This window comes from Heptranchias perlo, chromosome 17 (genome assembly GCF_035084215.1).
Source record: "Heptranchias perlo isolate sHepPer1 chromosome 17, sHepPer1.hap1, whole genome shotgun sequence".
Lineage (NCBI taxonomy): Eukaryota > Metazoa > Chordata > Chondrichthyes > Hexanchiformes > Hexanchidae > Heptranchias > Heptranchias perlo.
Window position 1 is genome coordinate 48,467,840 of NC_090341.1, and position 27,551 is coordinate 48,495,390.

A 27,551-nucleotide genomic window follows, 5' to 3' on the forward strand; every position below is an offset into this window, starting at 1 on the left:
ACAACACCAGGTTATAGTCCAACAGTTTTATTTGAAAATCACAAGGTTTCGGAGGCTTTCTCCTTCGTCAGGTCACTCACCTGACGAAGGAGAAAGCTTCCGAAACCTTGTGATTTTCAAATAAAACTGTTGGACTATAACCTGGTATTGTAAGATTCCTTACATTTAAAATGATAAAGGAATTCCACAGGATAGATACAGAGAAACTATTTCCTCCGGTGGGGGAATCCAGAACAAGGGGACATAATCTTAAAATTGGAGCTAGGCCATTTAGGAGTGAAATCAGGAAGCATTTTTTCACACAAAGGGTAGTGGAAAGATGGAACTCTGTCCCCCAAAAGGCTGTGGATGCAGGGTTAATTGGAGCTTTCAAGGCTGAGATGGAGAAATTTTTGTTGGGTAAGGTTATCAAGGGATATAGATCAAAGGCGGGCAAATGGAGTTGAGGTACAGATAATCAATGGTATAATTGAATGGTGGAACAAGCCCGGCGGGCTGAATGGTTTCTATGCTCCTGTGACAGTGCATGTTGTGGTTTTTATTTTTGTGTTCATCTGAATGAGGACTGTCACAGTTATGAAATGGTATACCTTTTCCATTTGTGATCCAGTGTCAGCATCAAGTACTCCCAGGGCGGGTATAATGGGTTAGATATAGAGTAAAGCTCCCTCTAGATCATCAAGAGATCATTATGGATGAGGAAGGCAATTTGGCCCATCTTCATCCAGAATGAACCTAAAATTACCCCCATTGAAGCATCCAATTGTTTCTTAAATGATTCCAGGGCTTTTGCTTCCACTGCCCTCTAGAAGTTTATTCTACACATTGATCATTCTGTGATATGAGTCCCAAAATTACCTTATACTACTTTGAGAGTATTCCCTTACTCTATTCTCATAACTTAAGGTAATCTTCTGAATTTACATTTATCCATTCCCTTGACTATCTTTCTACAACTCTATAAAATCACCTCTCAGATACGTCCTTTCCAGGCTCAAAAGTCCAAGTTTCTCTAGTCCTTGGACCCCCGACACTGGGGGATCAGCGTCCGTGGCTCTTCTCTGAAACTCCTCCAGCAGTTGAATGTCTCTCTTGTTTCTTTGGAACCAGAACCGGACGCAGTATTCGAGGTGCAGTCCGACCGGAGCCCTGTACGGTTTGATCAATATCTTCTTTGACTTACACTCTACTGCTTTGGCCATGTCGTTCAACATCCTATTGGCTTTGTTGATTGCTGTTCTGCATTGGTTGGACATGTTTAGCATTGAATTTACAAAGACTCCTGGGCCTCTTTCAGTTTCACCCTTAGTTATTTCACTGCCATTCATGGAGTATGTGTGTCGCCTATTTTTCCTTCCTATATGCAGCACTTTACACTGTTTGCTTTAAATTTAATCTGTAATTGTTCTGCCCACTTACATATCTTATCCAACTCCTTCTGTAATTTCCGAGCTGCCTTTTCCAATTCCATTGCCCCACCCAATGTAACTTAGCCCCAACTTCAGGGTAGCGGCCCTACTGCACTTGAATTATATTTGCATTTTCTACACAACCAATCCCTTGTGACCTTTCTAAATTAGATTGCCAATTTAGGTGTAGTTTATGGTCTGTGTCCATATTACTAGACACCAGGTTTGGACTCTCCAAACACATTCAAATTAGGACCCTTAAAGCCATCATAGAGAAAATTCTTTCATCCCATCAGTCTGGGCTGGATTTTACCCCTATATCTGAGGTGAAAGGGATGTATGTTAACCTACTGCACCAAATGATAAAAGGGGCCTTCCTGCTGCATTGGAGGTGAATGCCCTAGAAGAGGCCGGAACAGTATGTTCCTGAATATTCGGCTCAAAGTCCACGATGCTGGCAAACACAAAGGCACTCATTGAACCAATGTGATATGAGATAGGCGGTGACCATACACAACAAATGTCTTCATAGGACAGGCTGATGAGATAACTCAATGAACTTACAAGTTAATTTTGGTTATCCCACACTCAAAGATATTTATGACACTGCACGGCTAGCCGTGATATATTCTATTTGTGATGTGTGCAGTAGGTTTTCAACTTGAATAAGATAAAATTTCAATTGTCATTTTTGGAGCGCGAAAACACCAACAGCCTAAGCCCAGCAGGTGGAGCTCGTTCAGAAACCAGGGAAAGAAGAAGAACTTGCATTTATATAGCGCCTTTCACAACTTCAGGACATCCCAAAGCGTTTTACAGCCAATGATGTACTTTTAAAGGGTGGTCATTGTTGTAATGTGGATGATCAGCATCAGGAACTCAAAACCGATAAAACAAAAGGTTCGTCCAAAACCTCTGAAGTTCACCCTGATTTCTGGTCGAGGGTGAGCAGGAGTTCACTCTCAGAGTTAAATCTCTGGCATTACCCTTCATTATCAAATTGGGCAGTTTGAGCCCAGCCTCTTTAACAATCTAAAGCTGCTCCCGGTTCCTACCCCTATCTGCCAAAGGCTGGAAAGAATTAGCTATCTCAGTCCTGGAGAGGGGCGGGCGGGGTAACAGGTTTTGAAATATGCACAATTTTCGTACAATTTCTTGATTACTTTCTAAGCTGGAATTTTATAATGTTTGAGTTTAATTTTTGCTGCAGTGGAGCCATTAAACGAGCACACACTGGGATCTCCCTTTACCTTCAGTGGGTAAATGCACTGACTGTTACTGTATCGCGTAGAACAGGTTCCATCGCCAGTTCATGTAGAGTTAGCTGATCTCAACCAGGGTGACAGTGAAGGTACCACAATTAGTTCAGCATCCTTATTTGGGGTTGGGGTGGAGGTGGGGGGCTAGTCAGAAAGTCAGAGAGGCCTGAATGCCACACCCAGGGTAGAGAGCCTTAGTTTTCGCTCTTAGTTCTTATCCAGTGATCCCCTGCTGGAAGTGCAAATATGGAGGGATTGAGTGAGGACAGGGCCAGGCACAACTGCAATGCCTTCCAAAGTTGAATAGCCAGGTGGAAGTTCATTGTCTAGGCACGGACATAAGAAATGCTCACTTGGGAAAGTTAATGGAGAGCAGATGGCACCTGTGGAACTATACCCAGCAAGAATCAGTGCCTTCAGAAGGGGCTCGGTGCCAGTGGAACGGTACCACAGCAAGAATCAGCATCTTCAGAAGAGGGGAGGAAAGGAAAGAAAATGGTGGGGGGGGGGGTTTAAAGAAATTACCCTATGAACTACAAGAAGGGGGTCTCATTTTAGGGTCAAACAGCAGTTCTAAACCACTCTGCTTTTAGTTTAGGCGTTTTTGATATCATGTGAACCCCTGCCATCGATTACCATCATGAAGCCATTCCCAGGGGTGTGCAATGTACGAACTCTGTACAAAAATATTACTGCTGCCCTCAACAGGCAAAATTGTACAGACCACGCTTCAGTCTGTAAACTACCTTTCTTTTTAAAGAATTCAAAATCAAATGACAAAATCCTGGAACTCTCTACCTCACAGCACTGTGGGAGAACCTTCACCACACGGACTGCAGTGGATCAAGAAGAAGGCTCACCACCACCTTCTCAAGGGCAATTAGGGATGGGCAATAAATGCTGGCCTTGCCAGCGACGACCACATCCCGAGCATGAAGAAGAAAAGAATCTGTGGATATTATTACTTTCTTTTCAAATCATTGCAGTCGCTTAGCTGCCAACTGCCTTAGCAGGAAGCTCTGTACTTGAATACGTCAAGGATATCATTTTAAAAAACATTATCGTGATGAATTGACAAATGTGATGGGAAATGGGCTCGGGTGAGCAGGCATATTAGATTCTCATTTACCAGGGGGCTGTGAGGAAAGCCTTTGCCAGGTCACCTGAAAAGTAGAGCATGCACTACCATTGAACCATCAAGAGCAACAGATGATCTCCGATTATCTGAACTCCAGCAATGAAGTTACATACCAATATTAGACCACTCTGCTTCCCCACATCATTAGATTGCAAACGACAATCGACCACTAATCCACCAATTCACCCCCCTTCAAAAATAAATGAAGTGTAAGCTCCGATGCCTCCTGGTAGCTACCTCACGAACAGCATAAACAGAGGTGAATTAACAAGTGGTATCCAGCCTCTTGATCAACAGGGAGCCCCGCTCGAGAGGAGCCTCAGTACTCCCAGAGGGGAGCTCCAGATGAAAGGAGCCTCAGTGCTCCCAGAGGGGAGCTCCACTCGAGAGGAGCAAACATGTTAAAAATGGGAATTGTATATTTTTGAAACTGTTGAAAACTCCAACATGTTAATATCCAATGAATACTACATAGGGAATAAAGTATTTAATAGAAATTACAAGTTTTATTCGAGAGAGACTACATTTATAAGGTTGAACAGGACAAACAATACACATGGGGAAGAACAGAAACAAAATACAAAAACAGATAGAGAAAGAGAGAAGCAGACAAACACAGACACAGAAAGTAAGAGACACAGAAAGAATTAAAGAGACAGAGACAGAAAGATACTGAGAGCAAGAGACAGAAACTGAGAAACATTCCATGAGTGAGAGTTTGAGACAGAAACAGAGAAAGAATCACAGGAAAGGAAGAAAAAGGGACAGTCACAGAAATAGAAAGAACAAAATACAGAGACAGAAACATACAGAAACACAGGAGAGAGAGAGAGAGCGAGGTGCAGCCAGTGATTGAAACACGGAAACAGAAAGAAAGACACAGCCAGAAACAGAAACAGAGAGAGAGAGACACAGAGACAGATGGAGAAAAAATGAGTGACAAAGAGGGACAGAGAGAAAGATAGAGCGCAACCAATGGGCAAAATAAAATCATTTGAACTTTACCTGAGAAGGTGAGCCGCAGCCGGGCCTGCGAAGGTCTCCATGCGCTGGTCAGCCTGTCTCCAAGGGCAGACAGCAACAGGACTTGAAGGAGGAATGTGCTGAGCCTCCAGAGACCAAAGGTGAACCCACATCCACTGGGACTCGGAGATAAACGGTGAACCCTATTAATCCACAACATTTTACGGCGCGCAGTGACTTTCTTTTTCGTCTTTCCAAAGGCTATTTCAACAAGTCACAAAAACAATCCTTAAAACCTTGACACGGTCCCAGCGCCCGGCTCAGAATGAATGGGTTGACAGGAGGAGAAAAGCAGAAAACAGCTGCAAGGAGATTGAAAAAAAACCGACTCTTAGGTCCCAGTCTGACTGACCTTCCAACCCAACAGGTCAACAACAGAAGTTTCAACTCTTGTTCCTTCCAATTAACCTCTTCGGATATGAGGGTCACAGGCGCACAGTTGGAGCCTGTCACCAGCTTTGCCAAAAGGGGGTCTCTGCAACACTCTCGACCTTTCGCCTGGCACACACTAAACAACCTCTTCACCGTGCCTGCTCTGTGCGTCTCTCTCCTTTGCTGTGTAACGTGGAGTTTTAGACAAGAGCTATCGCCCTTCTCAATCCCTCCTTTGATTCTTGACTGCTCCCTTGCCAAGCGCTCAACGACAGTTCCCAGCTCCTCCACTGCATGTGTGTGTGTTGTGTGTCTGTCTGTACTCCTTAACTTGGGCTGGGAGAGGGGTAGAGCCAGAAACACATCCCCTCCTCTCTTTCAGCCGTCAATGGGATCCCAAGACAATCACTGACTCTCACTGGTGAAAGTTAAATGCAAGTCACACATTTGGAATTCCGCCTTAATACTTCAGACACAGAACCCTCCCCAGAATATAACACACACGTTACGAATCTTTTTTCCCATTCCCTTTGTGCAGAACTCCACATAAAGGTCAGATAAATTTCCTGCCAGCAGCAATGAAAAAATGAAGTCCCTTGCTCGCTTTTTCTTTTAAGTTCACAGTCGGATAATTCCGGTCTTCCTGCAAATGTGAGTGTGGGGAGGATGGTGCCCTGCTGTGTTTCTGGTCCTCTCCAGTGAGAGGTGCATTGCCTGCACTTGACTCTGATCACTGTTTAAACTGCTCTACCGAGGCAGTGTGGGTCAATCAGGGAGGCTCCGGAGGCACGGATATCAGAGTAATTAATTGCTTCCTTACACGGAAGTATTTGATAGTGTTCATTCATTCCAATGGCATTGTTACAAGAACTTTCACCATCAGACTGACTGAAGGTCAGGAAGGATATATTGGCCTTGGAGGGGGTGCAGCGCAGATTCGCCAGACTGAGTACCTGTGCTTAGAGGGTAAATTATGAGGACAGGTTGGATAAAGTTGGCTTGCATTCTCTTGAGTTTGGCCGGTTGAGAGGTGATCTAATCGAGATGTTTAAATAATAAAGGGATTTTATAGGGTACAGAGAAGCTATTTCCTCTGGTGGGGGAATCCAGAATAAGGGGGCATAATCTTAAAATCAGCTACATCATTTAGAAGTGAAATCAAGAAGCATTTTTCACTCAAAGGATGGTGGAAATCTGAAACTCTCTCCCCCAAAAGGCTGTGGATGCTGAGGGTCAGTTGAAGCTTTCAAGACTGAGATCGATAGATCTTTGTTGGGTAAGGGGATCGAGGGATATGGAGCAAAGGCAGGTAAATGGGGTTGAGGTACAGATCAGCCGTGATCTAATTGAATGATGGAACAGACTTGAGGGGCTGAATGGACTATTCCTAATGTTCCAGACATACAGTGCAATCTTTAGAGCCCTATTTCCAAATTCGTATCAGATCCAGTGCTGTTGCCCAGCACAGTAGGATATTATGGGAAGTCCCACTCTGGGGCACTGTGGGGATAGGGGGGCTGCTCTTCTGAGGCTGGGGTTCAGGCACACTGAAGGAAGCACTAGGCTGCCTTCTAGCCCATGTTACACATATTGGGGTCAATCTTGTTTTTGTGCGACGGTGTAAAACTGGTGATAGCGAGTCGGCAGCCTGTTTTACATCTCTCCTCATTTTTATTTCAGTTGACTTTGATAGAAATAAAAATGGGGAGAGATTTAAAATGGGCTGCAGACTCGCCGTCACCCATTTTACACTGTTGCACAAAATCAAAATCTACCCCACTGTCAGTGAATCAAGCATTGTGACAATTTAGCCTTTTCAGCAAGCAGTAAGCACTGTCAGGTGAGAGTATTGAGAGTGAGCTGCATGTCCTGAGGCTGGATTGTGCGGAGTGTGGTATATGGTTCATGCTCCTGTGACTCGGCCAACGTTGTCCACCTCATACGTTGCAGGAAAGGATGCCCCAGAGCATGGTACATTGACGAGACCATGCAGACACCGCGACAACGGATGAACGGACACCACACAACAATCGCCAGACAGGAGGGTTTTCTCCCTGTCGGGGAACACTTCAGCAGTCAAGGACATTCAGCTACCGATCTTCGGGTAAGCATACTCCAAGGCGGCCTTCAAGACACTCGACAACGCAAAATTGTCGAGCAGAAATTGATAGCCAAGTTCCGCACCCATGAGGACGGCCTCAACCGGGATCTTGGGTTCATGTCACGCTACACGTAACCCCACCAGCGGGAAAAAAAAGTTATCTGTTTTTAATACAACTGGACATTCTCTTTCTCTCTGCCTTTCGGGTCTCTTTCTCTCTCTGTCTGTATAATCTGACCCATTGTGTATTCAGTATACTGGGATGTAATGTTTTCCGTGGCAAACCTGTCTGAACACCAATGACACCTTTGATTGCTGTGATTGTCTCCCAGCCTAATATATGCTATGCGATTTTAAAACCCTTCACTCACTCACCTGACGAAGGAGGTAAGCTCCGAAAGCTTGTGATTTTCAAATAAAACTGTTGGACTACAACCTGGTGTTGTAAGATTCCTTACATTTGTCCACCCCAGTCCATCACCGGAATCTCCACATCATGTGGTACATGGTGAGTGAGTGGGGACTAGGTACCGTGATCAGTGGTAGCATACTGTGCTTGTGAGTTAGAAGGTCGTGGGTTTAAATCCCACTCCGGGGACTTAAGCACATAATCCAGGCTGATACTTTGGTGTAGTACTGAGGGAGAGATGTTAAATGTCTCCCCCCTCAGGTGTATGTAAAAGATCCCACAGCACTATTCTAAGAAGAGCAGGGAAGTTCTCCCTGGTGTACTGGCCAATATTTAGCCCTCAACCAACAGCATTAAAACATGATCTGGTCATTATCTCATTGCTGTTTGTGGGACTTTGCTGCGTGCAAATTGGTTTCGGTGTTTCCTACATTAAAACTTCAAAAGTAATTCATTGGCTGTAAAGCGCTCTGGGACGTCCTGAGGTCAAGAAAGGCGCTATATAAATGCAAGTTATTTCTTCTTTCAGTTTTCATCTATAAAATCTTATTTTTGTCACTTAAGTCCTTAATCTACACCAGCAGTGGAGACGGTCCAATTACGGCAGAGGGTTTGTACACTAGCCAGACACTATGAGTAAAAAGATATTTAATTACTGGTAAACTTCCTCAAAACATTTTCTCTACAAACATGCACAATCTCAGATTGTATCAGTTGCCATTGATGACTATTTAAATACAGTCGATCGTAGGGCCATTGACCAATACTGAAGCTATTCTTAGAATGAGTTGGACACCTTGCCAAGCTGAAGCGATGTTCCACCCGGTGGTGTGTGTGGGATCTCACAAAGGGGGCTCGCGAGGTCCAAGGATATGCTTCATTTGTAAAATAAAAACACATGTTGAAGGTTACTTATTCCCTAAGGTGCGAACAAGCCAGCAAACCTTTATGAATCAAAGATACAGACATCTCCACCTGGTGCACTTGGACTGTTACCAATACTGGGAGGATCTTGTTGGAGATGTCAAGTTTGACGGGGACCATCTCCCATCCCATTACCCTGATCGTGCTGGTGCTTGCAAGAGTTGACGGTATCACTCCATATATGAGTCTGTGCTGTTTCACAGATCGGGGTTAGCGTGCAGAGCGAATATCTACAACCAAGAGCAGAGTTCAGTGTCCAGGAGGCCGCTATTAGTCATATATTTCCACAGGAATTCTTATACTCAACATATTCAGCGCCTCCACTCACTTACCTTACACAGAGCAGTGCCGCACTGCCATCTGCAGGCTGCACAGTCACATTCACCTTCCCGCATCGACTTTGAGCGATGGCCAACATCCCTAACTACATAGAGCCCCGGGAGTCTCCATCACATACACTGGTAGAATTAATCCTCTTATTGTCTCATCCATTTCTACCTGTAATACTCCATCCAGCTGCAACATTTCTCGTTCAATTAAATTGACTTAGAATCATAGGATCTTACAGCACAGATGAAGGCCATTTGGCCCATTGTGCTTGTGCCAGCTCTTTGAAAGAGCTATTCAATTAGTCTTAGTCGCCCACTCTTTCCCCATAGTCCTGCAAAATTTTCCTTTCAAGCATACATCTAATTCTCTTTTAAAAGTTACTATTGGATCTGCTTCCACCACCCTTTCAGGCAGTGCGTCTAGATCATAACAATTTGCTGCGTTAAAAAAAAATTCCCCTCATCTCCCCCTTGGTTCTTTTGCCAATTATCATAAATCTGTTTTCTCTGGTTACCGATCCTTCTGCCACTGGAAATAGTTTCTCCCTATCTACTCTATCAAAACCTTTCATAATTTTGAATGCCTATATTAAATCTCCTCTTAACCTTCTCTACTCTAAGGAGAATAATCCCAACTTCCCTAATCTTTCCGCATGAGGCAGGCAGCAAAGGGGTGGCCTGAAGCGGTCCCATCTGTGATAGTAGAGGAAAAACTTTATGGGTCCTTACCCATTAGTGATGGATCAGCAGGAACTCTCTGGGACACTGCCTATTAGCGATGAATCAACAGGACCTCTATGGGTCAGTACCCATTAATGATGGATCAGCATGAACTCTATGGAACATAGGAATAGAAGTAGGCCATTTAGCCCCTCGAGCCTGTTCCGCCAGTCAATGAGATCACAGCTCATCTGTGACCTAACTCCATATACCTGCCTTAGCCCCTTATCCCTCAATACCTTTGGTTAACAAAAATCTATCAATCTCAAATTTAAAATTACAATTGAGCTAGCATCAACTGCTATTTGCGGAAGAGAGTTCCAAACTTCTACCACCCTTTACATATAGAAGTGTTTCCTAACATCACTCCTGACAGTCCTGGCTCTAATTTTTAGGCTATGTCCCCTAGTCCTAGACTCCCCAACTAATGGAAATAGTTTCTTTCTATCTATCCTATCAGTTCCCCTTAATATCTTGAAAACTTCGATCAAATCACCCCTTAATCTTCTAATTTCCAGGGAATACAATCCTAGTTTGTGTAATCTCGCCTCGTAACTTAACCCTTGGAGTCCAGGTATCATTCTAGTAAATCTACGCTGCACTCCCTCCAAGGCCAAAATATCCTTCCTAAGGTGTGGTGTCCAGAACTGAACACTGTACTCCAGATGTGGTCTAACCAGGGTTTTGTATAGCTGTAGCATAACTTCTACCCCCTTGTATTCTAGATCTCTCGATATAAAAGCCAGCATTCCATTAGCCTTATTGATTATTTTCTGTACCTGTCCATGATGCTTTAATGATCTATGTACATGGACCCCTAAGTTTCTTTGGACCTCCACTGTTTCAAGCTTTTCACCATTTAAAAAGTACTCTGATCTATCCTTTTTAGGTCCAAAGTGGATGACCTCACACTTGCTTACATTGAAATCCATTTGCCACAGTTTTGCCCATTCACTTAATCTCTCTGTAATTTTATGCTTCCATCTACACTGCTTACAATGCTGCCTCCTATCTTTGTGTCTTCAGCAAACTTTGATATGTGGCTCTCTATCCTGTCATCTAAGTCTTTAATAAATACAGTGAATAGTTGAGGCCCCAACACAGATCCCTGTGGGACACCGCTAGTCACATCCTGCCAATTTGAGTACCTGCCCATTATCCCTACTCTCTGTCTCCTGCCGCTCAGCCAATTTCCTAACCAATTTGCCCTCAATTCCATGAGCTTCAACTTTAGCTAACAGTCTCTTATGAGGGACTTTATGGGTCAGTATCCATTAGTGATGGATCAGCAGGAACTCTATGGGTCATAGATTCTCCTGTAAAATCTCATAAATATTGCCCTTACTTGTAATACTGTCCTCATCATACTCTTCCAACTCACTGTAAGGGATACCAAGGGAGATCTACTTGCAATATTATAAAAGTTTTTCAGTCTAAGTGTCAGCCTTGGCTCAGTCAGTAGCACTCTTGCATGTGAGTTAGAAGCTTGTAGATTCAAGTCCAACCCCAGACTCCAGAGAATTGAGCACAAAATCTAGGCTGGCAGTACTGTGGGAGTGCTGCACTGTTGGAGGTACTGTTGTTTGGATGAGACGTTAAACGTCTGCTCTCTCAGGTGAACAGAAAAGATCCCGAGGTACTATTTCGAAGAAAAGCAGAGAGTTCTCCTGACCAATATTTATCCCTCACACAAACTAAAAAACAGATTAACTGGTAATTTTCACATTGCTGCTTGTGAGATTTGCTGTGCCCAAATTGGCTGTCACGTTTCCTACATTACAACAGTGACTACACTTCAAAAAAGTACTTCATTGGCTGTAAAGCGTTTTGGGATGCCCTGAGGATGTGCAAGGCGCTATATAAATGCAAGTTCTTTCTTTCTGCCACACTTTAGACTCTGTCACACTTTAGATTTCACACACTGACTAATGTAAATATCTTTGTCCCACTTGAAAAATATAAAGAAACAAATACAGTCTTTTGGAATGTACAAACTCTTCCCTTATAAATCGATCCCAATCTTGAAAGCTCCAATTGTCCCAGCATCCATAGCCTTTTTTTTTGCGGGGGGGGGGGGGGGGAGAGTTCCAGATTTCCATTACCTTTTGCGTGTGAAAAAGTGCACTAATTAACATTTTTTAAAAGGTTGAAAGACAGTACACACTTGATGTACCAGATGACCATCTCTGGCAGGGCAGATTTATTTTTTCTCTTATTTTTAACTTGTATCGAATGTCTCCCTCAGATTTTCATCACCTGTCACCTGAAAGTTTTGTGTTTCGGGCCCCCCTTTTATAAGAAGGGAGGGTTAGGGTGTGTTCATGTGCAGAAAACTAATAAACCCAAAATAAATGTCAAATAATAATTTTATTGCACGGTAGGGCAGATTGTAACAGCACCTTTAAATACATCGCCAGGCATCCCTCAGACTCACTGCTCGCCCCGCCCACCCCGTGTAGGGCGGGGCTCTGGTAGGACACGCCCCCTGGGTTATTCTCCTCTCCCATTGGCTACCTGTGAGCATTACTCCGCCGCTGGCCGTACATGCGCAGTGCGGTGTGTTTGGGTTGCTATAGCAACCGTCCAATCGAACGGCGGTTCCTGCGGGGACATGGCGGCCGTGCTCTTACCGGTGGAGTCCGAGGGGTTCACGCAGAATCTGCAGGAGTTCCCGCTCAAAGACATCGGTTCTGTCCGGTGGGTGACGGGGGCGGGGGGGGAAGAGACGCCGGGGTGGGGGATCCCCGGGTGGGTGATGGAGAGAACCCGGGGTGCGGGCCCGGTGACCGCAGGGTGGGTGATGGAGAGACCCCGGGGTGGGTGATGGAGAGACCCCGGGGTGGGTGATGGAGAGACCCCGGGGTGGGTGATGGAGAGACCCCGGGGTGGGTGATGGAGAGACCCCGGGGTGGGTGATGGAGAGACCCCGGGGTGGGTGATGGAGAGACCCCGGGGGAGAGCCTCACAACCCTCTGTGTAAACATGTTTTCTTGCTTTTTGTTCTCAGTCAATTACATTTAAAAAGATAACTGTGGCTTTTCAATCAGTCTGGACAGTCTGTTCCCATCGATTCTGTGCTAACCCTTTATAATTATAAACACCTCTATCAAATTGCACCTTATAGCCTCTATTGTAACGAAAACAGTTCCAATTTTTCAAGTCTTTTTTTGTAATTGTATTTCTGCATGCCAGTCAGCATCCTAGTGATTTTGTGCTGTACCCTCTGTGTTCCCTCAATATTGCTCCTAAAACTGCACTCAATACTCCAAATATGATCTGAGTAAAGTTTTAGATAGATTCACCATTGCATCTTGACTTTATATTCTTTACTTTTTGCTATACAATTAAGTATTCAGGTAGTTTTGTATGACCCTATCCACTTGAGGTGCTGCTATTAGTGTCTTGTGAATCTGTAATGTTCTCAAATGGTGTCCTGATATCATGTTCATGCACTCAATGCTGCGTGCTCATGATACCAAAGACAGTACCCTCAGGATGTCACCTGTGACTGTCCTGTCTCCCTCCTCTACCCATGGCATCTTGTGATTTTTTTTTCTTAGCTCTCTCTCTCTCTTACACTTGCCTCCTGATTTTCCTTTTTACTAAATGTTCTGACTGTTCACAGATGGTTCAGACAGCATGAGTACATCGAGAAGCTGAATATGCAGGCCATCATCAATGCCTCTGCCAACCAAGATGAATTTGTCAAGGAACACATTTACACTCTCGGGAAGGTAGAGATTTGCTTAAAGTGAAAAGACAAGTTAACGTCTTGGATGTAGACTGTTCGTCAGATTCTGACAAAGGGTGTGCATCTGGAACACTACCCTGTCCTTTCTTGTCACAGATGTTGACAGACTTGTGTTTTTCCAACATTTCCTGCTTTTAATTTCAGATTTCCAGCATTAGCTGTTTGTTTCTTTTTATTTGTGCTACTGATCTGCTTCATTATTTGAGCTGCCTGTGTAATACTATGATGTGGAGATGCCGGTGATGGACTGGGGTTAACAATTGTAAACAATTTTACAACACCAAGTTATAGTCCAACGATTTTATTTTTAATCCCACAAGCTTTCGGGGGCTTTCCCCTTCCTCAGGCGGTGTGGAAATGACAATTTCGAATCCTTCGCATTTTAAGATCACATAACAAAGCCTGGTGATTACTGCCCGTTGCCAAGGCAATCACAGTGAGCAGACAGAAAGGTGTCATCTAAAAGGCCACTGAATATACAACCCCCCCAAAAAAAGAGAGAGAGACAGAACGAAGACAGTCAATGACCCGTTATATTAAAAACAGATAACATTTGTTCGCTGGTGGGGTTACGTGTAGTGTGACATGAACCCAAGATCCCAGTTGAGGCCGTCCTCATGGGTGCGGAACTTGGCTATTCACCTTCAATAACCAGTTCTTTACCCAAACACACGGAACAGCCATGGGGACCAAATTCGCACCCCAATACGCCAACATTTTCATGCACAAGTTCGAGCAAGACTTCTTCACTGCACAGGACCTCCAACCAACACTATACACCAGATACATCGACGACATTTTCTTTCTATGGACCCACGGTGAGGAATCACTAAAGAGACTACACGATAACATCAACAAGTTCCATCCCACCATCAAGCTCACCATGGACTACTCCTCAGAATCAGTTTCTTTCTTGGACACACGAATCTCCATCAAAGACGGGCACCTCAGCACCTCACTCTACCGCAAGCCCACGGACAATCTCACAATGCTCCACTTTTCCAGCTTCCACCCTAACCACGTCAAAGAGGCCATCCCCTATGGACAGGCCCTGCGAATACACAGGGTCTGCTCAGACGAGGAGGAACGCGATGGACACCTACAGACGCTGAAAGACGCCTTAGTAAGAACGGGATATGATGCTCGACTCATCGATCGACAGTTCCGACGGGCCACAGCGAAAAATCGCGTAGACCTCCTCAGAAGACTAACACGGGACGCAACCAACAGAGTACCCTTCGTCGTCCAGTACTTCCCCGGAGCGGAGAAACTACGCCATGTTCTCCGCAGCCTTCAACATGTCATCAATGATGACGAACACCTCGCTATGGCCATCCCCACACCTCCACTACTCGCCTTTAAACAGCCACCCAACCTCAAACAAACCATCGTTCGCAGCAAATTACCCAGCCTTCAGGAGAACAGCGTCCACGACACCACACAACCCTGCCACGGTAACCTCTGCAAGACATGCCAGATCATCGACACAGATACCACCATCACACGAGAGGACACCACCCACCAGGTGCACGGTTCATACTCCTGTGACTCGGCCAACGTTGTCTACCTCATACGTTGTAGGAAAGGATGCCCCAGAGCATGGTACATTGGCGAGACCATGCAGACGCTGCGACAACGGATGAACGGACACCGCGCAACAATCGCCAAACAGGAAGGTTCTCTCCCTGTCGGGGAACACTTCAGCAGTCATGGACATTCAGCCACCGACCTTCGGGTAAACATACTCCAAGGCGGCCTTCGAGACACACGACAACGCAAAATCATCGAGCAGAAATTAATAGCCAAGTTCCGCACCCATGAGGACGGCCTCAACCGGGATCTTGGGTTCATGTCACACTACACGTAACCCCACCAGCGAACAAATGTTATCTGTTTTTAATATAACGGGTCATTGACTGTCTTCGTTCTGTCTCTCTTTTTTTTTGGGGGGTTGTATATTCAGTGGCCTTTTAGATGACACCTTTCTGACTGCTCACTGTGATTGCCTTGGCAACGGGCAGTAATCACCAGGCTTTGTTATGTGATCTTAAAATGCGAAGGATTCGAAATTGTCATTTCCACACCGCCTGAGGAAGGGGAAAGCCCCCGAAAGCTTGTGGGATTAAAAATAAAATCGTTGGACTATAACTTGGTGTTGTAAAATTGTTTACAATTGTGTAATACTAGTGTCAGGATCATTTTCAGATTCCTCCCATCTGAACTGTGGAAAATACATTGACCACTTGTAGAAATCAATATGATTGGGGATTTTGTTTGTATTTCTATTAATTTTTGCTTTTGAAACCAAAAAAACCCTGCACCCAATTCTCTCTCTTTCCTGGAAAATAAAATCATTCCCGCTGTCAGTAGGTTCCTGTTTTTTTTACCGCTCGTGTATAACCTCCACATTATGTGCAACCCTCGTGACTAGATTTTCTTTTTCAAACCGCAAGAAAGACAAAGCTTGTAATGCAGGACCCTACAGAGGTTGAGAAGAGTAAGTAAGTCAGGAAGGAGTTATGAGGCGACTCCAACCTTATAAACCTGAAGAAGGTAGAAGGAAGGAATGACAAGAGGTGAGGAGATGCATAGTTTTAAGATCTTGGGGAAACAATGTTAGAGTAGGAGATAGTGTTATGATTCTTGATTTCAACAGCGAGAATGTAGTGAGGTAGGGTTGCCAATTCTCCAGAAAGCTGCTGTGAGCAACTCGGGAGAAAAATCATCGGGGCATTAAAAAAAAATTGTGATTTTTTGAAATCTTTTGAGCAATTTTGTTTATTACTTATAAATTATTGGAGATAGGAAAAAGGTTATTTGAATGACAGTCAAGAATCATCCAATCAGTTAACGATAAGTCTGTTCACTTTCCAATTTGCGTGGGTAGGTGGTGCGCCATGTGGATGGACGTGTTGGGTAACCGATGGTGGGTCGGGGGTGGGGGGCAGTTGGAGGCAGAAGGTCATGTGATGAAACCTCCAGGGACACGTCCAACCAGAGTTAGCAACCCTATAGTGAGGAAGAGGAGTTAGTGGAACCTTGTATTTGAAGCAGAAAATGGAACAAGAGAGGAGAGTTCAGACATATAGACTGAAATGGAATTTCATCTGGAATTTAAAAAGATCAGTGAACCTGCATTTCTTCCACTAACTCAACCTAAAACTTTTTGGTCAGGATTTGTTCAGTACTACTATAATCATGACCTTTGGTTGCATTTCTAAAGCACTCATTCCATCTCTCCTCACAGATGCCTGTATATATCTTCCCCAACTACAGCAGTTATTTAGACAACTGCCTGCATAACATCCATCCCATCTAACTGCAGCACTCGCATAGACAGCTGCCTATTGTGAAATGGAGACTGTTCTTCAGGAATGCAGACAATGTTGCTATATACCTTTGAGGATTGTTGGGAGAAATGCAATACAATAATAACATTTAGTCTGTTACACTAATCTGCTTCTGTTGGTATTTTGTGTTAACATATCGAATACCCTGTCTTGTCTGCGTAGTGTCTGCAACTATGTTGGAAAATCTGGACAGAAAAAAAGTACATGAGAAAAGACAAAGGAGAGAAAATATGAACACCAATTAGCTGTCCCAATGTCTCATTGGGTAAATGCACTGTTCATTGAAGTGCTGAACCACACAGACCAAGAGAGTCCCAGGTTCCTTTCCTAGTCTGTGTTTAATTAGGTGATCTTAGATCCGCAGCAGTTGGTCTCTGTAATAATTCTCAGCTAGGGTTCTTGTTTCTGATTACCATCCCAACCCCCATACTTTCACACCATCTTTTGCCTTCTAAATATGGGAAGTAACTTGCAAGGGGTAGCTAAGCCACAGGATCATCTGTTGCCTTCTCCTCACAGAAGTACTTGGGCATAATATTTCTATACACAAAATGGAAATGAAATCTATTGTGACAACTGTGAACCATGGCTGTTGTCAGTACTCCAGGAATGCTCCTTACAAACTCCTCTAGTCGTGCAGCTGCCACTGGATCTCACGTACTTGAGCCAACTTGGAGGTTTCCGGGTTTCATTCTGAGCCACTTCACTGGCTTGTTGGCCATGGCGGATATCATCTTTGGCCCTGGAATTCCTCATTTCTCAACCAAATTGTGTGGTTGCATGGTATACAAAATAAATTATAAACTGGAGTCCCTCGACTCTAGGGGTTTGGCGAGTGAATCTGTGAGGTCCACTTACTAGCAAGTTGTTTCTGTTGCTGTATTCTACTTTTAAAAACAATTTCTGCAATGAGAGCATTGTTTTCATTTAGGTAGCTGACAGTGTCTTTCAGAAGTTGAGACAAGGGGTCCCCAGGTGCGTGCTAATATTTGCAGGTGTTCCCCATGCAGAGGTGTTTGAAAACCTAGCTGGTATACAATAATGTAATCAAATCTAGGAGTGCCCGATACTCACTGCACTCAGTACAACCCTCTTAGAAATGCTTACACCATTACTGTGGAACTGTTTCCATGATGGTAGCCTGATGATACTTAATCTCTGACCCATTTACAGGAGTTATATGTTGTGAATACAGCCTAACATAATCTTTTTTGATTGAGAAGTATTGGAATGTTCACTGTCAGCATTTTCCAGCAGTACAACAAATAAAAACAGAACCTGGAAATGCCTATTAACGTTTAAAAGAGAAAGATGGGTTAATAATTCAGGTTGGTCCCTTCCTTGATCAGATCTGTGTGTATTTCTAAATTTTTCTGTGTTCATTTCAGATTTCCATGTTTTTCTTTTCTGTTTTTTTGTTAAATAAAAACTATAGAGTACATTTTTAAAAAACCAAATTATACCTAGGTGACTGGCTAATGACCCAGGAGGAGGGTAGAAAGAATATGCAAGAATCAAAGTCAAATCAAGAAGAAATGGTTATGGTTCCCTGCATAACAGGATAGGGTGACTGCAAGGAGTCCTGATCCCAAATGGTGACCCTGGCAATGTTAGGAAGAGCTAACTGTTGTAAAAAGAAATGATTATGCAGTATCTAGATGGTAAGAGGACAAGTTTACTGACCAATGCATTTGCAAAGGGTCATATTCCATTTTCTGATGTGTGGCCAAAATCGAGGCCAGAGTTTCATTATTCTGCCACCAGTTCCTCCCACTCTGCAAAAAAAAAAGGAATGCTTGTCTGCTGGGTCCTGGGTCTCCACTAACCCTTGCTGTCAGCAGTATTATGGGTTACTTCAGGCATTGAAATACCTGAATATCACCAGCTGTGAATTGATTTGTAAATTCAAGCCTTCTCACCAGTCTTGAAAATAGCAGGGGTGGGGACCCTGACCAATATCAGTGGACATAAAGGCTTTGTGTCTGCTGATCCCAAATTAAGCTTCCAGATTGCTGACCTGTTGTAATTTGAATTATGGTTCATAGCTTTTTTAATACGTAGCCTTCTTGCTGCCTAATCCTTGCACTGTATACTGGGTTGAGTGTTCCTGTGGACTTTTATAATGTCATTTACTTCTTGATTTCATTGCAGGTCCCCACACTGATTCATGAACTCATTGTTGTAGAAGTCTGGAAGCAAAAAGTGTTTCCAGTGTTGTGTCGGCTCCAGGATTTCACACCCAAGAGCACATTCCCCATATATATCGTGGTGAGTGAAACTGTACGCTAGATTTCTTCCCAGTCCTAGTCAATGGATGGAACCTTGCCTGTATCAATTTAAATCTGACATTTTCCATAGCTGCTGCAAGAAAATTTGCCAGTTTTAAAAAAAAAAAAACACCAGGAGGCTTATTCCATTTTCCCACCCTGAAATCTGGATGGAAGTGGAAGTTTTTGATTTGGGAGCAGGAAAAAGTTTCTTCTGGGATCATATAACACTCCTACAATGCACGTAAAACTACACTGTTCACAATAAAACAGGTATAACATGCCTATGCTGTGTGTATATATACCCCATATAATGCACCTACATAATGTAGGTGCATTATACCTTTATTATTATTATTATACATAGTGCCTCACCTTAGTTTCCCTTAAGGCTATCTTCAGCTGCTTCACCAATGACTTTTCCCTCCACCATGAAGTCAGAAGTGGGGATGTTCGCTGATTATTGCACAAAGCAATTCAGATCAGCTCCATTCAAAGTGCGTCAGATAATGAAACAGTCCATACTGGCATGCAGTAAGACCTGGACAACATCCAGGCTTGGGCTGCTAAGTGGCAAGTGACATTCACGCCACACAAGTGCCAGGCAATGACCATTTTAAACAGGAGAAAGCCTAACCACCTCCCCTTGACATTCGATGGCATTACCATCGCCGAGTCCCCCACCATCAACACCCTGGGGGATGCCATTGACCAGAAACAGAACTGGACCAGGCACACATATACCGTGGCTACTAGAACAGGTCAGAGGCTGGGTATTCTGCAGGGAGTGGCTCATCTCCTGGCTCCCCAAAGCTCCACCACCAACAAGGCACAATTCAATAGTGTGATGGAACACTCTCCACTTTGATGGGTGCAGCAGTGTGTACTATCCACAGATTGCACTGCAGCAAGTCGCCAAGGCTTCTTCGGTGGCGACCTCCACCACCTAGAAAGACGAAGGTAGCAGGTACATGGGAATACCATCATCTCCAAGGTTCCCCTCCAAGTTACACACCATCCGGACTTGGACATGTATCGCCGTTCCTTCATTGTCGCTGGATCAAAATCCTGGAACTCCCTACACAATTCCCATTGTGGGAGCACCTTCGCTACACGGACTGCTGTGGTTCAAAAAGGCCCACCACCACCTTCTCAAGGGCAATTAGGTATGGGCAATAAATGCCAGCCTTGCCTGCAACACCCATATCCTGAGAATGAATTTTTAAAAAGTAATATTCCTCCATTGTGTATGATATTAAAGATATAACCTGCCTACACTGTGTATAATGCTCCTACACTGCGTGTAGTACTGCATAATATACTCCTATGCTGTGTATGATACTGGGTCTAACATTTCCCCCGTTAAAGAACAGGATTGCATCAGCACTACAGGCACCAAGTATCATGTTATTGGCCCTGTGGAGTAATTGTTACATTGTCTAGTAGATTTGTCTGCAGTGTATGATAATCTCTTTTACAGCTAGTGTTATACATCCTCCTGATCCACTTTGGGCCCTGCAGGGATGTATTTTTTTTGAGGGTGGGGGGATTGCTAGGGGTTTTTTGGTTAGTCAATTTCAGTTCCGCTTCCGTTCCAAACGAATTGGTGCATATCTCGGGACTTTATGTGGGGGTAGAATACTGTGCATAATGTCCTACAAGGTGAATAATCTGTTTCTCTAAATGTAGGGGAATGGCTCACATTCTCGTTTTGATTTGAGATTTTTTTACAAAATGATGACCATAAACTGAGAAATGACATCTATGCTGGTGCAACCACAAGTTATATTTTATGCTTCCCAGGTAATTGTAGAATAAACAAGTTACTTAATGCATTACCATCAGTATGCCATTCACTCATGCATGGCAAAACACCACACTAACTCACATTACTGCACTGACTTGACTCAACATCACAGATGCTGTCTCTCCCCCCTCTCCCCACCACCACCTTTATTATCCTTGAAAGAAGTGTGGAATGTTATGTTTATTATTAGTATTTCAGCTGCTGGCATGTACAAAAGATTGTATAATCTATGGGTATGTTTATGCAACTTTAGTGTTGCAGCGTAGCGATTCCGGTTCCACTGCGACAAAGTTTTGATGCTGGAGCATGAACACAGAGTCAGATCAGTGATTTCCCCATCACACTGGGACTGAAAAATTACCCCCCACCCCACTCCTGAACTGCAGATCTTTTATCACAGTGTTGGGTAGTTTGGGTTCCAAGCTTATATTTCCTTTCACATTTAACCTTGTAACATCATGACTTAATCTGTTGCTTAAGCTTTTCAATGAGAAACTAAGGATGGATATGAAAGAGAAGCTGTGAATTGGCTCTCCGCACCTACAGTGAGCTCGAGACAGTTTGTTTTCTGTTCGATGTACATATTGTAGACGCATTCTAAATCTGGTTTCATCCTGGCATCACATCTTGAATATAAACTGGGTTTCCAATCATCACAACGTGGTGATTGACAGCATTGCAGTTGTGCCGGACGGCCATTGACACAGAGGACAACTCCTCAAATACCATTTATTGTTTTCGACAAGATATAAATGTATTTTATTCTTCATACAGAAAAAGGTTTGCATGTCATGTGGTATTCCTTATTGACAGAATATTCATGTTGGCACTGTATCTCCCTATATTGGGTGAACTTAGTTTGTGACTCTTGCCTTTTTCTTGCATAGATTCATCACGAAGCAACCATCATTAACCTCCTAGAAACTATCTTTTACCACAAGGTAGGTGTGTTGCACTGAATATTTAGTATGTCAAAAATGATCTGCTTTCCTTTCTACTTGACAGGCATGTTGATGTTAATGCTTGTTCATGCACAACTTATAACAGTCTCTCAGAAAACAATGCACAATTTAAAAAAAAAATAAAGTTCATGGTTAGGTGTACTGAACTATCAGTTCCAAAAACAAACTTTCAAAAAAAATTACTTTGGGGATGCTCCATAATTGCCATTTCTTTCACAAACATACTCCTTCTCCCTATGCTGAAAATGCAATGTGAAAATAAAAATGTAATCTTGTGCATTTTTTTGGAAAACATGAATGTGAAGCATCAAGCCTAGTGGAGAATCCCTGCAGTACTGATAAAGTTTTAAGGGTCTCTGAAGGCAATGTTATCAATCACCCATGACCAAAGACACATTGCAAAGGGACTATTGCATAGAGTGCCAATGAGAAACTTATCACACATCATCTCAGTCCGAAATGTCTGCTTCAGGCCTTAACCATATACCATTCAAAATACGCCTATAACAAATACTATTTATTTTTGAATAATTTCCAGATCAATCAACCTTGCCTGGTTCCCATAGACAACCTGCCTTTTTGTTTCCCATTTTGTAACACAATGAGGGAAGACAACTCTAATTATTTTAAAACTGTATGAAATAAAGGGAGAAAATTTTACTATTTGTCACATCCACCTCCCCATTACCAATTGCACTCTTGTGAAAACGCTGACCCCGAAGTGTTCAGCCATCTCATTATTTGTGGGTGCCTGCCTGAGTGCAGATGTCAGACACGGCTGAACTTTGACCTCCGGTCTGTTTGTGGCCCAACACACCACTGAGCTAGCCATCCGACTTGGGTGCAATTTGCACTTGTTAAGGAGACTTTCATTAATTGAATGAAAATAAATTGTAGTTTTTTATAAACAAAAAGAGAGTAATTATACTAAAGTGCTTCACAGGGTTACATTCAAATGAAGTAGAACTGAGCTGAAAATGTAACTGGAGTTGTAACTTCATCTCTTGGGTGAGCAATCTTATGAATTCTGGCCTCTCTGTAAATTTCTCATCCCAAGGCAAAGTCATGGGGATATTTAGCAAACATTTTCTTTTGCTTTCCTGCTATGGTAAAATATTGATCAATTATAGTTGCAGTTTACCACCAAATTCGTATTCCTAAACCTTTTCAGAGGGAACATTTCTGTAGCGAGAGAAGAATCCCTTTCAGTTTCCTCTTCTTTCTCCCACCCCCTGCCCCATAAATGATAAAATTCCTGAGGTTCTGTAGGGAAATCACCAATTTTTTTCACAGTAGCAGCTTGCCAAAGGCCTGGTTTGTCAGGTAACACAATATTCTGATAACTACATAAACTATCCATCCCTCCTGTTTTGCTTTAGTGGTGTTCCTCTTACTATGAGTGTAGTGGACTCCTAAGACCTTGTGTGGTTAGGCAAACAGTTCTTTAAAAGCTTATTCGTTGTTATTCTGCCATTTGTCAGACCTGTTAATACTGCGGGTAATTTCGACTTTGAGCGATAGTGTAAAACGGCTGATTTCAATGGAAATGAAAATCAAGAGAGATGTATAACGAGCAACTGATTCAGTGTTAGCCATTTTACACTATTGCCCAAAGTCAAGATTACCTCCCCTAAGTGAAACCATAGCCAAGAATTTGCCATTCGCACCATATTAGTAGACAAATACTTGATGTTCATATGAAACTCCCTTTGTCCACTATTTTAACGCAAGTGTTAACCCATTTAAAAGGGTTAATGCTTCTGCCAAAATAGAAGATAGAGGAATTCTGTACAAATGCATCAAGTGTTTCTACTTGATGTATCACTAACAGTAATTACTAATTTGGTATCATTACTAACTAATTTCTGTTCCAAGATATTTTTTATTAAATATTTTCTTTCTCTCCTTTTTTAACTCTCTTGCAGCTTCTCTTATGTTGGGTACATTTCCAAGGGACTGTCGTGCTTCAGTAGCTCACCCTCATGGCCATTTTTCATGCATGAGCCCAAACGGTGAATATTGATGTGCTATATTACTGCAAGGCCATCCTATCCTCACTTAATAACCACGTGCAGTTTCAGCAAGGGCCACTGAACAATGATCAGGAATGGGAACGCTGACCAATTTTTAAATGTTCCCTTCCTAACCTTAAAACACTGAAAGCCATTCTAGTCTCCACTGTCTTGGCTGAGTTGACAAACTCACCACAGTCCAAGGATCAAACCTGGGACATTCCTAATCTGTTAGGCACTGAAGCAGGTGGGGTATTCACCCACTGAGCTCTGTTTTGGGCCTGATGCAGTTGTTAGCCTATACAAATCTTTCAGCCACCTGTAATGGACTGTCTCTTTTTAATGTCTTGTATGCAGGATGTGTGTGAGTCTGCGGAGGAGGCGGTGCTGGACCTCGCTGATTACTGCCATCGGAAATTGACCCTGATGGCTGCACAGTGCGATGGCTGTGAAAAGCAGGAACTGGACAGGCCATCACCAGCATCCCTAGCGGTACAAAGTAGAGTTAAGCCACTGCTGATATGGCATCCCTATGTGGTTAGATCATATTTATACGGCCAGATGTGGGAGTGTAATTCTTTGGCAGTTGGCTTTGGCACTGAAACATGGGGCTCGATGTTACCAGGCCTGCGGGTTTCCGGCGGGTTGGGTTTCTGGAGCGTGGTCAACACGCTCGGTGAAATTAGTGGGTTGCCCACGCGATCGTAGGAGGCAACACACTAATAGGAATCAATTTCCTGCTCCTCCGGGGTCCACGCTGCTGGTCTGCGCGTCGGGCGGGCTGCGCATGCACAGTACGATCTGTCAGCTGGAGGTGCTCTATTTAAAGGGGCAGTCCTCCACTGACAGATGCTGCAACCAATGGAACAAATTACAGCATGGAGCAGCCCAGGGGGAAGGCTGCTCCCAGTTTAATGACGCCTCACCCCAGGTATCATCAGATGGGGTGAGGAGGAGGGCGAAGACAGAGATCTTCCACCCGGCGGGCGGGAGGAAGTGGCCAGCCTCTGCCACCAAGAAGGCCTGGCTCGAGGTGGCAGAGGGGGTCACCTGCGCAACCAACATATCGCCCACCTGCATACAGTGCAGGAGGTGCTGCAATGACCTCAGTAGGTCATCCACAGTGAGAACATGAAGTCTTTCCCCTACACTCCATCTGCCACAACACTGCCCCAACCCCACATCTCCTTCGGCACCGCCAACACTACTCTGTCACATCACCCCTCATACCCACTCAAACCCCATCCTCATCTTACCTCCACCTACTCACCTCGCCAGTACTCATCCTGCCACGCGACCCAATCCTCATACAATCTCATGGCTCTATCCCATACTCACCCTCTCGTGCATCTCCCTCACGGCCAGCCTCACTCAACCTGCCACCACCTGTGCTGCAGCCACAGGGCATGCATCACATATGTGCAGTAGGCAGCATAAGGCAAATGTTTCGTGAGCATGAAGGGGGTGCACAAGGGTGTCGGAGGGTTTGCCATGGGTGTTACCTATATTGAATTTCAGAGCAACGAACAGCACACATTATATTGGCACCACCACTGCCATGTCTCCGCGAATCCTGTCTGTTGTGTCCAATAATGCCCGCTCCTGGGTATCACTATGAGGACCCACCACTGATGCCACCCATCGTGTTACTGCAGAGTAGGTGCAGGTGTATTTGCAGGGCTCTTCCGCGCAGACGACTGAGAGACATCGGCGGTGTAGCCGGCTGCACCCTGGAAGGATGCGGAGGAGAAGTTGTGGAGGGCAGTGGTGACTTTGACAGCGACAGGTAAGCAGTTGGTGCTGGGGCCAGCCAGGAGCAGCTCGGCATGAAAGAGCCTGCAGATCTCCACCACTACATGTCGAGCGAATCTGCGCCTCCGTGTGCACTGCTGCTCGGAGAGGTCCGGGGAGCTGCGCCTCGGTCTGTGGACCCTGTGGCGAGGGTAGTGCCCTCTGCGATGCGTCTCTCTCTGCGGTAGCCCTCCCTCCTGCTGTGCAGGTGGGCGTGCAACAACACCGTGTTGGGAGGCTCCACGTCTCTGCGGCGGACGGCGTGGACTGCGAGGCTGCTGGGGCTGGTCATGCTGTTCGTCCTTCGAGGGTGTCCACGCACCACCCATCTGGCAGGTGTTGGTCTGAGGGGTTGTGCAGGGTAGGTGGGTGGTTCCTCGGACTGGGGCTGCGGTTTCGTGTCGGTCTGTCCTCTGGCTTGGCGGGGAGTGGTGGGGGGCAGGGGTTGCCCTATGTGACGCGGTGGCCTCCTGCGTGGGTGAGGGCTCTCCCCCGTGGAGTGCACCTTGGCACCTGCCACAGGCTGCTGGCTGCAACACGCCTGGTTGGAGAGAGACTGTTTCCCCCAGTGTGTGAAACACTCTGCGATGCAGGTAAAATCCCACACTTCCTCTTTTGACAGCTGATTCAGCTCATTAACTGACCTCAACAAGCAAGGTAAGTACTCTCAAGTGGAACCCCGCTGGCTTTAATTGCCTGCGGGATTCCCACCAGTGGGGGCCACGCACGCAGCCCCGCACGTCATCGGGGAACCCGGAAGTGGTCGGGATCGCAGCGCGATCCGGTCACGTGACCGCATATCGGGATTTTCGGGGCCCCCCCCCGCAGGAAACCCGACCCTAAAATCGAGCCCATTATGTGACGTTAAAACCACTAAGATGGTGGTTGTCCTGATTGGAAAATTAGCTACCCTGTGGTATGTCCCTTTTTAAATTGGGTACGGGAGTGTACATTTCAGAGGAATGCCTGAAGATGTGGAAGGAACCTTACTGAGGAATATAAAATATTATAAATGGTGAGCTCATAATGTTAACTTAAAGTAAGTCCGGGTGAATTTCTTAATCAAAGACTGATAAGTACTTGGAATAAATTGCCAGGTAGGATAGTGGAGGCAAAAACATTAGTGACATTCAGAATACAGCTGGTTGGTGTAATGGGACATTTAGGGTCACAAAGTGATTAGCTTTGATGGGCTGAATGACCTTTTGTCAGCCCTAGCTTTTCTCATGTTCTTATCATAAGGCATTGCCCAAGTGTATCCTTAGTTTATTAGGTGTCAGACTTGGCACAATGTTAACACTCTCGCCTCTGAGTCAAAAGATTGTGGATTCAGACCCCACTTGAGCACGTAATCTAGGCTGACACTTCAGTGCAGTATTTGAGGGAGTGCTGCATTGTGAGAGATGCCATTTTTTAAATGAGATGTTAAACCGAGGCCCCATCTGCCCTCTGGACGTAAAAGATCCCATGGCATTTTTTGAAGAAGGGGGGAGTTTTCCAGGTGTCTTGGCCAATATTTATCCCTCAACCAACATTCCCCAAAACAAATTATCTGGTCATTAATAACATTTCTGTTTGTGAGACCGTGCTGTGCACAAATTGGCTGCTGCGTTTCCTATGTTACAACAGTGACTGCACTTCAAAAGTACTTCATTGGCTATGAAGCACTTTGGGACATAGGTGCTATATAAATGCAAGTTTGTTCTTCTTTCTTTGAAACCTTGCACAGAAAATTCCTGCTTCTGAGCAATGACTTTACAGTCCAGTCTTAATTCAAAGTTGCTTAATTCAAATTAAATTCCCACTTTGCGATGTTGCTTAATTCAAACTACTGAATAATTCAAAAACATATTTTTAGCACAGAAATTACTTTGAATTGTCAGGTGTTTTCATTTTTTTTGTCAAGTTTATAAATGAAGCTGGGAAT

The 27,551-nt window shown here is 44.4% G+C and overlaps 2 protein-coding genes across 2 annotated transcripts in view; one reads left to right on the plus strand and one right to left on the minus strand.

The window, feature by feature from the left end:
• The window catches only part of sema3h (sema domain, immunoglobulin domain (Ig), short basic domain, secreted, (semaphorin) 3H), a 161,642-nt gene extending 156,013 nt beyond the window's left edge, over positions 1 to 5,629 (minus strand). The window contains exon 1 of the mRNA XM_067998952.1: positions 4,812 to 5,629. Coding sequence (XP_067855053.1) covers positions 4,812 to 4,989 — 178 coding nt within the window. The 5' untranslated portion in view covers positions 4,990 to 5,629. The remainder of the gene's footprint in view (positions 1 to 4,811) is intronic.
• A 6,637-nt stretch (positions 5,630 to 12,266) lies between these two features.
• zmynd10 (zinc finger, MYND-type containing 10) overlaps positions 12,267 to 27,551 on the plus strand; it is a 65,226-nt gene continuing 49,941 nt past the window's right edge. The window contains exons 1-5 of the mRNA XM_067998954.1: positions 12,267 to 12,381; positions 13,310 to 13,418; positions 18,937 to 19,053; positions 21,747 to 21,800; positions 24,191 to 24,325. Coding sequence (XP_067855055.1) covers positions 12,296 to 12,381; positions 13,310 to 13,418; positions 18,937 to 19,053; positions 21,747 to 21,800; positions 24,191 to 24,325 — 501 coding nt within the window. The 5' untranslated portion in view covers positions 12,267 to 12,295. The remainder of the gene's footprint in view (positions 12,382 to 13,309; positions 13,419 to 18,936; positions 19,054 to 21,746; positions 21,801 to 24,190; positions 24,326 to 27,551) is intronic.